This window comes from Rattus norvegicus, chromosome 16, assembly GCF_021556685.1.
Source record: "Rattus norvegicus strain SHRSP/BbbUtx chromosome 16, alternate assembly SHRSP_T2T, whole genome shotgun sequence".
Taxonomy (NCBI): Eukaryota; Metazoa; Chordata; class Mammalia; order Rodentia; family Muridae; genus Rattus; species Rattus norvegicus.
In genome coordinates this window covers 6332423-6346262 of record NC_141549.1, presented here as the reverse complement: position 1 = coordinate 6346262, position 13840 = coordinate 6332423, and the positions used below count along the sequence as shown (strand labels likewise).

At 40.5% G+C, this 13840-nt stretch overlaps 1 protein-coding gene across 50 annotated transcripts in view; it reads right to left on the bottom strand.

Moving 5' to 3' along the window:
* The window catches only part of Pbrm1 (polybromo 1), a 99684-nt gene that overhangs the window by 55817 nt on the left and 30027 nt on the right, over nt 1-13840 (bottom strand). For 13 of the 50 annotated variants that reach the window (XM_087588114.1, XM_087588121.1, XM_087588129.1 and 10 more), the window contains 5 exon segments: nt 11263-11476; nt 9137-9278; nt 7790-7887; nt 5697-5741; nt 880-1159 (listed from right to left, as the gene is read on the bottom strand). In XM_087588114.1, the coding sequence (XP_087444240.1) occupies nt 880-1159; nt 5697-5741; nt 7790-7887; nt 9137-9278; nt 11263-11476 (779 nt within the window). 50 annotated transcript variants of the gene reach the window in all.

The window sequence follows — 13840 nt, the reverse complement described above, 5'->3', positions numbered from 1 at the left end:
CTGCCCAGCTTTTTGCATAGTTGCTAAGGGAACTTGATTCGAATCTGTATGTTTGCAGAGCCAGTATCCTTACTCAACGACCATCTTTTTTAAAAAAAGATTAATTTTTGTTTTATTATGCATACAGCATTCTGCCAGCATGTGTGCCTGCAGGCCAGAAGAGGGCACCAGATCCTATCTTAGATGGTTGTGAGCCACCATGTGGTTGCTGGGAATTGAACGCAGGACCTCTGGAATAGACAATGCTCTTTTTTTTTTTTTCCGGAGCTGGGGACCGAACTCAGGGCCTTGCGCATGCTAGGCAAGCGCTCTACCACTGAGCTAAATCCCCAACCCCTAGACAATGCTCTTAATCCCTGAGTCATCTCTCCAGCCCAGTGAACAATCTTTTTAAACTAGGAACTCTTACTCTTTAAAATATACTGTCTTCCATTTTTAAGCAACCAAGAATGACAAAATATTAACACAGTCACCAAAACTAAATAGACTCAAGAAGAGAAAGCTGGTTGTGGTAGTGCATGGCAAATGAAAATGCTGAAGAAGCAGAGACTAGAGGATGACAAGTTCAAAGCCAGCCTAGACAATGAGTTACTTTGTGTTGAAATGTAAAAAAGGACTGAGAAGATGATCCCTATGTAAAAAGCTAGGTCCTACTGCACATGCCTAAAACTATAACACTGAGGAAGAGGATCCTAAGGGGTTGGCTGAAAGTCAGTTCGCTAAGACAGAGTGATTGAGGAAGATACCGGACACCCTCTCCTTTAGCTTCCCATGCACTTACAAGGACACACACAGCTGCATCCTTCCCACTCCAGGAGCCCCCCCCCTCACCTGGGAGCCCCCCCCCGGGGACCTGGGAGCCCTCTTCCCCCCCCTCACCTGGGAGCCCTCCTCATTGTAGTGCCTGGCATTGCGGAACATGAGCTTCATGTCCTCCATCATCCCTTCTTCACCTGCGTACTTGTCATTTCGGATGTTATGCTCAATTATTTTTAGGTCCATTGGCTCTAAGATGATTTTATAATAATCAGGATAGTCCTTCTTGGATGGCTTAACCATAAATAGATCACAAAGTCTTCTGCCTGAACCTGGCTCTCGAGCTTCAAGAACAACATTGAATAAAATTTTCATTCGCTGTTTTCTTATGTTCTTTTTACTGCTGAGGGGGAAGGTAGAAAAGGGGAAAAAAACAACCAGGTCAGTTTTCTTTATCCAAGGGTGACCATGAATTAGAAAAAAAAAATTTTTTTTGTGGGCAGATACTTCATAATGATTATAATACATTGATTAGATGTGTCATTAACAGAGTAAGCACGCTGTAAAGGTATAAGAGAATATTAAGAAAATTTACAGAATGATTAAAACAGTGATCTTAGCAGGAGCAACCAGTGACAAACCTGTTTAGAATAGCTCTTGAAATGTAATGTTCAAAAAAAGATATTGTGTGATACCATAAGAAAATGAACTTCAATAACTACCTGAAATACATTTTTCATTTTGAGACAAATAATACAATAAAACAGCCACTTCATTTTTAATACAGACAAAACAAACAAACAAAAAACTGCTTTATCTCTCAAGATAGCTATTCCTAAACAGAATATACTGGCTGCCAAGAAAAAAAAAAAAAAAAAAAACAGACAAAACAAAAAAACCTCTCCAAACTACTATTTCCATAGGAGGTACAACTCCCACAAAATTCCTGTCCAGTCCAAAGTCTCCTAAAGTAGGCTGTGGGTCATCTAAGTTCTAAATTTGTAGCATTTAGCATGTATCCTTGTTTTAACTCTGAGTCCACAATCAAGACATGAACCTGAGAAACTGATATAAATGGTTTGGAATAAAAAATATTAACACCGGAGTTCAAAAGGGGCCTAAGGTGGGTTGTCTTAGGTAATTGTTGAGAAAACCAGTTCAGAGAGGCTAAAATTCAAGGAAAATGGATCAATAAATCATTGAAAGAGTTTATCTTCCAGTTTGACTTCTGGACAATTTTTTTTTTATGTCTTCAGGATACTGATAAATTCTAGCTAGACTACCCAGCAGTCTCCAAGTAGTTAGAATGTAAAAAAATGAAATAACTTAAGATTTAGTTTCTAGTCTATAAAAACAGGCTAAGAACCTATAACATAGTACACAGAGGTAAATATTTTTAGTTGTTTTCTACCTTATAAAGGAAAGAAGTTCATTCTTTATATGACTATATTATCACTCTCCTTCTGGGTCAGGAGACATTGCCTCAATTTAAGGCATGCTCTTAAAAAACGAGAAATAGAAGCAAGGCATGGTAGTGCATTGTGATTCTAACACTTAGGAGGTGGAACCAAGAGGATTAGGATTTCAAGGTCATCTTTGGATCCATAGCAAGTTTAGGCAAGCTTGGGCTACATGAGATGGGGGTGAGGCTGGAGAAAAGGGAAAGAGGGGAGGGAACAGAAAGATCGTGTATGCATCTGTGTATTTGTGCAGTGTGTGTTAAAATAAAAATCAGCAACTGAAAACCCAGACACCCTTAAGTCTCAGAAATGTCTATCTAACACGATAGAGTTCATGACACACTGAAAGTGGCCTAAATAGGAGAGAAAAAGAAAAGAACTTATGGTTCCCAGGATTGGGCTAACTTTCATTACAGCGTCTTCACTCTGACTCCCCTTCTCCACTGTGGCCCTGGGACCATTCTGCCAATGTCTTCTTCAGTTCTTTTGTATTGTGCATCAAGTAAACAGTTGTTAACCTGAGATGGCTCATCCATTGGACAGTAGTTCCTCTAAAGGAACAATAAGGAACGATGATGAGGAAAGGTGCTCGTGACTTCTAGGTCTGCAGCTAATGGTTACTATTAATAAGGAATAGTCCAAAACACACTGGGGTGAGACCACTGTAACTCTCAGAGGCTGAGAAGAAATTTTGGAACTTGAATCAAAAGTCACAGAAGTCATACTTAAAACCAAGTCAGAGATGGCTTGTTTAGAAGCCATCATATGTAGAACTTGGCTTTAGAAGATCCAAGAATTCAGTTTTGAAATGCTGGGCTTAAGAGCACTTGTTAGTTAATACAGAGAAAATCAGTTCTTCATTCCAGAAGGTCTAAGAAGCAGAACCCTTCCATCAAAATCCAGACCCGAACCAGATTAACCTCATTCTCTTCGAGGACTCAGTGGAGACTTTTCTGTATGAAGCTACACTCTTATTTGGGACTGCATCTGTGGCAGGTGTCTTTTGTGTCATGTAAAGGAATAGCAAACGGCCCATTCTCAATGCCAATAACCCTAGCACTTGCCAATAACCCTAGCACTTGGCAGCTATGAACGAACGGGTCATATCTGAAGACTGAAACTTCCCGTACACAAGCTGTTCTAATCTAGTAGCTGCACTCCTCTTTCTCTACTTACATAATAAATAACATACAATTGGTCTACAGCCTCAGAGGCTGTGGTGCTTTGTATATGCTTGACCCGGGGAGTGGCACTATTAGAAGGTGTGGCCCTGTTAGCCTGGGTGCAGCCTTGTTGGAATAGGTGTGTCACTGTAGGCACACCGGTAATACCCTAATTCTAGCTGCCTAGAAGTTGGTCTTCTCCAGTTTGCCTTCAGAACAAGATACAAAACTCTCAGCTCCTCAGTGTCTGCCTGGACACCGCCATGCTTTCTTTCACCTTGATGATAATGGACTGAACCTCTGAACCTCTGAGCCAGCCCCAATTAAATGCTGTCCTTATGTTATAGTCTCTGTTTACAGCAGTAAAATTGTAAGAAAGAGGTAAACAAAGCTATCACTAGGGTCACACATGGTCTTCCTTGAACAAATCCAGTTTTATTTCACTCTCAGTTTTGTAAAGCATTACACATTGCCTTTAAGATTGAGAACCACTGCTTCAGAACTTCAGAGGGAGCTTTCACGTGTGTATTAACTTTAGCAGCTGCTATGTCTACTGCTTTCCAATATGTACAGTGAGCCTCATCACACAGATGACTTCCGAAAGCTTCACCTTCTTTATGGGTGAGATAAATCCTCTATTATAAACGTGTAAAAGATACTGCAGCTCTCCCTACCCCAAATTTCCGGTCATTTTCTTTTTTATTATCTTTGTTTGCATTCAAGGATACCCATGGGAGTTACAGGCAGCTGTGAGCTCTCTGATGTAGGTTCTATAATCAAACTTGGGTCCTACAGAATACCATCAAGTGCTTTTAGCCACTGAAGTCAGCTCTCTAGTTCCCCTTCTGTGTGTCTGTGATGTCACGTGGCTATTAACTAGTAATATTCGGGTAACTTCCATTCTTGAAAACATACATAAGAACAGGTTCTGCACTTTTTAACCAGTATAAACATTCTTTGAGAATCAGTACACTGTAACATATTAAAGCAAACTCACCTTGTTTCCTCCAAGATAAGGTCTCTTAACAGAGCCTGCTGAGAGTCTCAGAACTCCCTGTCCCAGCACTGCCAGGATTGTACACATCTGTTCCTACCAGGTCTAACTAAAATTTTTGCTATTTTCTGTTAAAACCTCATGGTATGCAGCTTAGGCTAGACTCAGAAGTCTCCTGCCACTGCTTCTCACATGATGAGATTACAAGTATAAGCCCCAATACCCAATTAAAATACATCTTAAGTGACTCAAAATCAAGACTATTCATTATTGTGTACTTAAAGGGATTCCAAGCCAAATCAAATACATTACTGTAATAAAGATAATTTTAGAGGTGACTGGATATCAACGGTCCTGTACTATGAGTATCAGGAGAGTAGAACAAACTTCCGACACATGAAGATCAGATTAAAAAATAAATGAGTATCTTTTCTATTTGATATAATGATTATGAGTAAGAAAGGCCATTGTTCTGAATCCTTCATCTTTTTAAAAAACAAACTACACTCTCATAGTAGAACCCAGGTTAGCTTCAAGTCGGTAGTGACCTCCCTCCTGCGCCTCCTGGATGCTGTGGTCATGGGACTGAGCTGCTGCACTGATGGATGGATGCTTCTAACTCTAGAGTCAGGCGATCTGATGTCCTCTTCTGACCTCTGTTGGTACCACATGCACATGGTACAGACATGCATGTGGGCAGAACACCCATACGCATAAAATAAAATTACATCTTAAAAAACCCCACTATACAATTATCATTCAGCATTGTAACATGGTAACTCATAGGTTGTACTGAAATTCTTAAGTAACATACAAAAGATGCCTTAAAGAAACAGATGGTTTAAGAAGTAAGATGTAGACGGGGCCAGAAACTAAGAAAATTACAAGAAGTGCTAGCCCAGCACAATGCACAAGTACCTACAGGCACCAACTGTCTGGACTGCCGATGCTGACGCTAACCTCTCCACTACTCCAGTCAGAAAGACTCTTGAGATCCTGTCAGCACCCAGCAGCCCATGTCACTGGCAATGCCAGCCTCCGCCTTTTGATAAAGATGCATAGCCACAATGATAAATGAGGGTGCCATTTGCCCCTGGAAAGGAAAGTCAGCAACAAATGAAGGTTGTACTGAACACATGGAGATGGATTTTGACACAGTAACTAGACTTCTGAGCTGTATTATTCTCTCTACTCATAAAATAAACTGGCACCCCAAACACTTGTTTAACATGCATAAGGTTTTTCTTTTTATATGTCAGTACTGACCATGTCACAGAATTACAATATTAAAAGTATGTTTATGCATAAAAAAAATCTGCACACCTGGATAGCCTCCTGAGACCCAACATCTCACTGTCATGAGTATTCCTGGGAAAGCAGAAACAAACAGTACATGTGAAGAGAAGTAAAACAAGCAACATTGAAGGGTCATGCATAAGCCAAATATGACTGAGAAAAGAGGATTATTTGGTCCAGAAAGATAAAAGATCATACACTTGAAATATCTCAACACAGGAACTGAAAGCAGATTTTTGGGTTGAGGGTAGGCAGAAAGGATGAATTCCCAGAAGGAAGAGAATATATACCTGCAATCCATTTTCTTAAAGACTTTGCAGTATTTTTTAAAAAAAAAAAAAGCAAAAACAGAATCACACACATTATGTGGGAGTAGAGTGCTATTTGGAAAACATGGTTCTGACATCTTCGACCAAGCTCAGGTTTGCTTGTCTTCTCCAGAGACCCTTAACCTTTGTTAAAAGATGCACCATTTTCTTACTGACCGACAGGACCTTAGTCTCTGTCTTTTAATATCTACACATGCTTTCAACCCGATCCTGGTCCACTTGCTGCTGTTTTGATAAGATAATTTACGGTTCTGCTACTTTTTCACTTTATTAATATGAACCATTTCCTAGGAGTCCTATTCCTAAAACTTTTACCTGAAATAGGATTTAATAATTTTAATACCATATAGCTTAGTCTTCTTTTTCTAAGAGGTTGAAAGGCAACAACTTCATCTACTGGGAACAGCCCATAAACTGCAGGCCACAGCGATATGTAACGTCCAAGTACCTAGCGTGGGCCGCCGCTTCCTAACACTCATCCGCTGCTGGGTACTAACTGCACCATCACTTTTGCCTCCATTACCTTCTTGTGCCTGAGAAGTTTCTATCTTTGATTGGTGACTGATCTGGAAAACACAGGTGATGTTGAAGAGAATTATATAATTACACTCAAAGATGTTCTTGAGCTGATGTCTCCGATCTGGCCACACCTTTCCTCCGTTGTCCCTGATGTAACAAGGAATTAAGGACTTGGAAGGATGAAACCCACAGGCTAGTCATGGCGGAGACCGGCAGCTCAGGGTGCATCAACCAATTCAGCGAATACCACACAGCTCTGCAGTTATTTTTGAAGTTAAAAACTGTTTCCCGGGATTAGGGATTTAGCTCAGTGAGGCCCTAGGTTTTGGTCCCCAGCTCCAAAAAAAAGAAAAAAGAAAAAGAAAAAAAAAAAAAAAAAAAAAAAAACTGTTTCCCAACTGCAGTTTAAGAGGGAAAGACAGGGCAGCTTTTCCCCTGAATCACAATTTCAAAGCCTTCTGGCTCTTTGAATGCAAATACAGAAATATGTCAAAAAATGAATTAACTTCTTCATTCACTTCTGTCAGTCCTACTATCAATGATAAACTTATTCCTTGTTCAAGGGATCCTCCCAGACTGACTGCTGCTACAAAGAATGTAAAACAGTTAATCTTCAGTGAGAATACGATGTTCCATAATGCTCAGGCCAAAGAAATTCCAAGAGATGGTCGTGCATGGTTTCTTATTAAGAGCCTAGCTTTAGAATCTCACAGTGAGGTTTTCCTCCTTTAAACCAGCGAGGGAAAGAAAAGGATTAGGGAAATTGAGAGGATGGTTAGAAAGAAGGAAAAAAAAAAAAAAAAAACCAAATAATCAACCTGACATTGCATTGCCTATAAGCAGTTATGATCTGGCAGTCTCAACACTGGTAAAGACGTTACAGAGGACAAGCGAGGACCGGAGCTGGGCTAGTTTCACTGCAGCATCAGCACTGAGTCCTTACCTTTCTTAATAATAGCGATTCCATTTCTGCAACTCACTACGAAACAACTATCTAAGATTTAAATGGAACTTTCAAATGCCACCTTAAAAAAGAAACCTGGATAGTGAAAACCCAGCTACATGTTATTTTTCTGTCATCTAAAAGCAAGATGGTTCTTAAAAAAAGAAAACACCATCTATACAACTTACAAATGAATTGGAAAAGACATACTATCAAATATTTAAAGCTTTTAAAAGAATTCATACTTCATAGCTTACATTTTTTTCTGAATTTATCTAAAATAAAATAAATAGGAATGAGCTGGCTGCAGACGTGAGAAGAATGTGTACCTTTTCCTTTTGGCACTACCAGTATCAGAAGTGGCTGAGGAGATCATGCTGTCTCCATCCTCAATGTCATCTCTCCTGGCAAGCTCTTTCTTCTTGGCCTGAAATAAAGCAGAGGCCAGGAGTGAGCCTCGTCCTGTTAGGCATTCCTATGACTGTCTGAGTGTTAGGGAGCCAGGCATAGCACACTCATCCACAGGTACAACCTCATGTAGGATACAAACTCAACAGTCTTTAAACAGTTTTAAATAATCTAACTTAACAGCCTGCATGACAGAAAAGTAGGCAAAATCAGACTAAAAAATAAAAAAGTAAAAATAAATCAATGCTAGCTATGATGATTGTCAATGGCATGGTACAGTTATAAGCTCTGAGATAAGCTGTGGGGTTGGCTTGCCCTGCAGGCCATGCTTCAGTTAAGCTAACTTGGAGGGGACTTCTTTTGCTTTTTATTGGATACTTTTTTATTTACATTTTCAATGTTATCCCCTTTCCTGGTTTCCCAGCCTGGCTGTCTTAGAACTCGCCTAATAGACCAGGCTGCCCTTGAATTTAGAAATCTGCCTGCCTCTGCCTCCTGGGATTAAACGCATGTGATCCACTCAGCTTTTCTGGTTTCTAAGACAGGTTTTTTTTCTTCCTGAACAGCCCTGGCTGTTCTATAACTAACTTTATAGGCCGGCCTCTGAACTCAGGACTGCCTATCTCTGCGTCCTGAGTGCTGGGATTAAAGGAATGATGCAGCACCATCTGGCTACCGTTTTGTCCTAAAAATCCCAGACCCAGTAGCATCTCTGGCTCTCCAAGGTATTCTGTGAGAGATCTGACAAAGTCTTGGATAACACAATGCTCAATTAGCTTTCAGATGTTCTTTTGTCAAAGCCAGCTCGCCCGCCGCTCCCCCCGTGTGTACATGTGAGATAGACAGAGAGAGACAGAGAGATAGACAGAGAGAGAAGAAAAGAGAAGAGAAGAGACGAGACGAGACGAGACGAGACGGGACAAGAAGAGAAGGTAGTGGTTACAGAGTTTTGTTATACAGTGCAGCCTTGTTGGAAAACCAGGGTCCTTTGGCCTCTTCCTCCTCCTAAGTGCTGGGGCCACTACAGACAGCACAATTACCATCTGGAATTGAAGGGTAACTTCCTGAGAATCCTGAAACTGGCTCTCCCACAGGGACAAATCCTTGCTTTCTCTGCCTCAATACTTATGGTATTTAAGATAGTATTTATCCTCTACAGGGCTCTGACAAGTCTAAAAAGCATTCAGCAGTACTTTAGTACAAAGAGTGAGTGAACAATGAATATCCTGGGGTGTAGAGGGGACATTCTCAGTGACACAGCAGCGCACCTGCATGACCTGCTGCAGCTTCAGGACTCTCTTGTAGATGGCTGAATTGGGAACGTTGTAGCGCTTGGCATTTTCAAACATTAAATTCAGATCGCACTCCAGATGATCTAAGGTTTCGTATTCTTGGTTCTTCAGTTTTGTTCTGTGAAAGACAAATAAATGATTTTAAGTTCTTATAAAAATTATCAACTATTCTTCCTGAAAGTCCAAATTAAAAAATAAACAAGCCAACCAAAATCTCGAGCACAGCAAGTATTTTTTGAGCCACGTGTAATAGGATTTCACGTTCACAAGTAAGGTCTAAAACAGTATTATATTTAAATAATATCACAGTTTATCTGAAAATCCAAATAAATTACAGGCCTTAGCAGTCAACTATGAAAACAAATATACTAGGAAAACTTGCAGTGAAAAAACGCTGAGAAAATTTAAGAGAGATTTTAGATGAACTCAATAGTCACTGTGAAGCACTGACTTCTGAACATTAGGAGTCCATTCCAGCCCACACCGGTTACAATGCTAAGCCCTACAAGGGTTCAGAACAACTTCTCTGCCTCCGGAGTAGACATGCGAACAGTGAAGGTGGCTCCCACACTGGAGCCCTCTGTGGGAAGATCGGTCAGTGTCTACTAACTACGGTCTTCTGGCGCAGTCACTTATAAAGAAGTAGCACACGGCGTTGAGGATGCAAACAGTTTAGACTGTAACTAACCCCAGCTCTCGGATAGGCTCCATGCTCTCTGCACAAAGCAGAGTCTCTGCTGGCTCTAACGCTGTATGAATCTGGACATGAACGTCTGCATCTTTGACTAAAGTACCTATGTGCTAATCATCAAAATAAAAGAAAATGTACTAAGAACAACAGCAGGTGAAAAACCAGCTTCACCAAGTGAGTGTGGAGATCTCAAACTTCTTCTTAGAATGGTGTTGTCCGATCTGCATGTAAAGGTTCACTTTAAGCTGAAGTGGTACTCAGACTCTGTGCAGTGCTTAAGGGAATCTAACCAGTGGGGAGCACTACGGGACGTACCCTGAACAGGGAGGTACAGACTCGGCTCTCAGTGCCAGCTCAGACGCCTAACACCAGACTGCCTAACATGCTTTGGACTCACTCCCGCCATCCAAAAGGTGAAGACAGCAATACCTGGTAAGAATGCCCACTAGGAACAGAAAGTTCGGGCTGGCAGGGTGAGTCGGGGCAGAAGCTTATCCCAGCTTGATAACCCGAATTAAAGCCCAGACCCAAAAGTGCAAGAGCTGACTCCCTGAGGTCGCCCTCAGACCCTTACACAGGTTATGGTTAAGTATGCGGCTGCCTTCTACAACTGCATGTACACCTCAGCAACTTGTTCTGTATCCACAGATATTTACTATACTAGTGTCATTCAATGGCAGTGTGGTGCTGGGTAGGGTTCAGGGAGGGAGGTGGAGAAATGAGGCCACATGGAGATGACAAACCCTAGTACAATGGAGAGAGGCATGAGGAGCTACACTGGCTAATTTCTCTCACTTTTCTTTTCTTTTCTTTAGGTGGGGCTGGAGACTGAACCCAAAGGCACGCTAAATGAACACTCAACAACTCACACAGCCCCAGTCTTCTCCTCTATGCTGTTGGGACAGCATCTACCTCCCTTCCCTGTGCTAACAAATATTACTAATACCTGCTGGATCACACAGCCAGCCACTAATATCAGATGAAATTTAAAATCAAGTTCCTTACTTGTAATCATCATATTTCAAGAGCACATCTCACGAGTGACTTACCACACAGGATGATACACATAGTAAGCACGTTAGCCTTTATTTCTGCATCACTTTAGTAAGGCAAGTAAACTGATTTTCTGTATGCTGATCAGGAGGGCTTTGACGCCAGCCATGATTATACTACAAGACTGTTTTTAAAAAGGCTAACTAACTAAGTAAATATCAATGAATGAGAGTGTAACCATGAAGGGCTTTTTGTTTGTTTTACTTTACTCAGTTATAAGGCAGATAGTTAAATACTGAGGAAAAGAACACTCTATACCAGTTCGTGCCCTATCTATTTCCGGAAGCTATGGGTATGTGCAGCCTCACCTACAAGACGACAGACACTTCTAGACCGAGTAACGTAGAAACAGCCTTACCTGATCTGTTGAAGTGATATGGGCATTTTAATTTGCTGATAATAATCTGGGTATTTTTTCTTTGAAGGCAAATGGAAAAAAGGTTCGGCTATGAGCTGCCCCTGGTTATTCCGACAGCTCCTCACCGTGTCGTAAAGCTGATGGAAAGGGTTTGAAACATCCATAAAGGAAGTAATGCTCTCTGCTTCAGACTCCCCTTCTTCATAACGCGCAGCTAAGAAGACAAAACCAGGGGAACAAAGAAAAAATAATCAACATTGAATTTTAATAATTCTTAAAAAGATTTATGTGTATGAGTGCCTCCATATATGCATGGGTGCCTGGTGCCTGGTTGTGAGCTGCCTTAAGGGTGGCTGGAAATAGAACCTGGGTCATCTACAAAAATAGTAAGTGCTTTTAAACACTAAGCCATCTCTCTAGTCCAGAACCAACACTTTAAAGCTCTGTTTTTCTTTGTTTGCTATAAATGAGTCCTACACTATGGCCCAAGCTAATCTGTAACTCTCAGAAATCATCCTGCTTTAGTTTTTCTGGGTGCTGGAATCACATGCAAGCTCTGTGATGCTCAGCTTAAAACAATTTTTGCTTATTTAGTTAGTTAGGCTTTTCTTGAATAATGGTTTCACTGTATAGACCTGGTTGGCTTCCAACTTACAGGAAAGCACCTTCTAAAATGATTTTAGAAGATCTCTAATTTTCCTTAAAGACGATGTTAAACATTATTAGAGGAGATACTAGAGAGACAGCTCAATGAAGAATGCTTGCTGCTGCTCCTGTTTCCCAGAACTGACACTGGGCAGCTAAACCTTCATTACAGCTCCAGAGCATCTGATTTCTGGTCTCCTTCGTGTATATAGCAATACACTCACTATACACATTAAAAAAAAAAACACTAAAAGATATTTAGTATAATTGCATATAGTAGAAAAATATCTAGAAATATTAAATTCAAAAGTTTCACTCTGTTAAAAGACTGAAAAATAGTTTACTTTTAAAATGTGTTTTCTTCAGGTTTCCTGCTATGTTTAGCCAAAAGGAACAAGTAGTTAATCAGAGATCTCAGAACTAAAACAAAAGCATGAGGCTCATTGCTACAGTTAGGATCTGTAATCACGCCCCACCCAAAAGACTAATGTGTTAAAAAGTGTGGGTTAGTGGGAGTCCCAGGATGGGGTTGGAGACGGTGATGCTCTGAAGGAGGAAATGAGACCTGCCTCTGTTTTCATCTCATTTCCCCAACTCTGGGTAAAAGGCTTGGCTCCACTACAGCCCCTAGTATGTATAAGAAATACTGCCTAGGAGACACAAGACTAGGAGAAACAGGCCAACTGATCATAGACTACAACTTCCAAAAGTGAGCTAAACCAAAACATTTATAATTTTATTGTTCTGTTAAAAAAATAGAAGACCGACAAATTCACCACAGTACAAATTTAGATTAGGTTGAGACTCTCAGACATAATTCAGCCTTTGCCCCACTCATCTATAACATCAGAGGAACGATTCCTTAGTGAGGAAATGTTCAGGTCATAAAAATACCAGAACACAGTGATCTTTATAGACATATAAAACCTATGTTGCTCATTTCTCTAAAGATTTATTTACTTGTACACACATTACACACATTACACACACACACACACACACACACACACACACACACACACAAACAGCGCGTGCAGGTGTCTTAAGAGTCTAGCAAATTGTTTCTTTTAAAGCTGAGGTTCGTCTGAACTTCCTGATCCTTCTGCTTCTATGACCCACCACAGCCGGTTTTATGAGGTGCTGGGGACCAAAACCAGGGTTGTATACATATATGGCAAGTGCTCTTACTAACTGAGCTGCATGCCTGCTCCCCAGTAAGGTTTTTAAATTTTATCTTTTCTTTATTAGTTGGTATCTTTCTTATATTATCAGAAAGATACAGAGTATAATTCTGAGACATTCAAATTTACTGAAATTGATTTCAACTCAGTAGATAAAGTCAATTTTGATAAATGTGAACTTGGGAGAAATATATATTTTCTAAGTGCAGAATACATATATAAATATTATATATATATATATATATATATATATAAAGCCTGCTATGGTAAGTTGTGTAAGAAGCACTAGAACATATTAATGTTCCAATCCACAGAACCTGTGACTATTACCTATGTCATAAAAAGAACTTTGCAAATGTTATTAACAATCTTGACTTGAGAAGATGAAAGTGGATTAAGTAGGCACTTAAAAATAAGGAAGCGAGGGGGTGGGGGTGGGGATTTGGCTCAGCCTCAGCGGTAGAGCGCTTGCCTAGCAAGGCCTTGGGTTCAGTCCCCAGCTCCGAGAAAAAAAAGGAAGCGGGGCTGGAGATGGCTCAGTGGTTAAGAGCTCTTCCAGAGGTCCTGAGTTCAGTTCCGAGCCACCATGTGGTGGCTCACAACCATCTGTAATGGGATCTGATGCCCTCTTCTGGTGTGTCTGAAGACAGTGACAGTGTGCTCATATATGTAAAATAAATAAATCTAAAAGAGAAAAAAGACAAAGAAAAAAGGAAAAAAAATCTTAACTACCAAGGCCCTAATCTGAACTT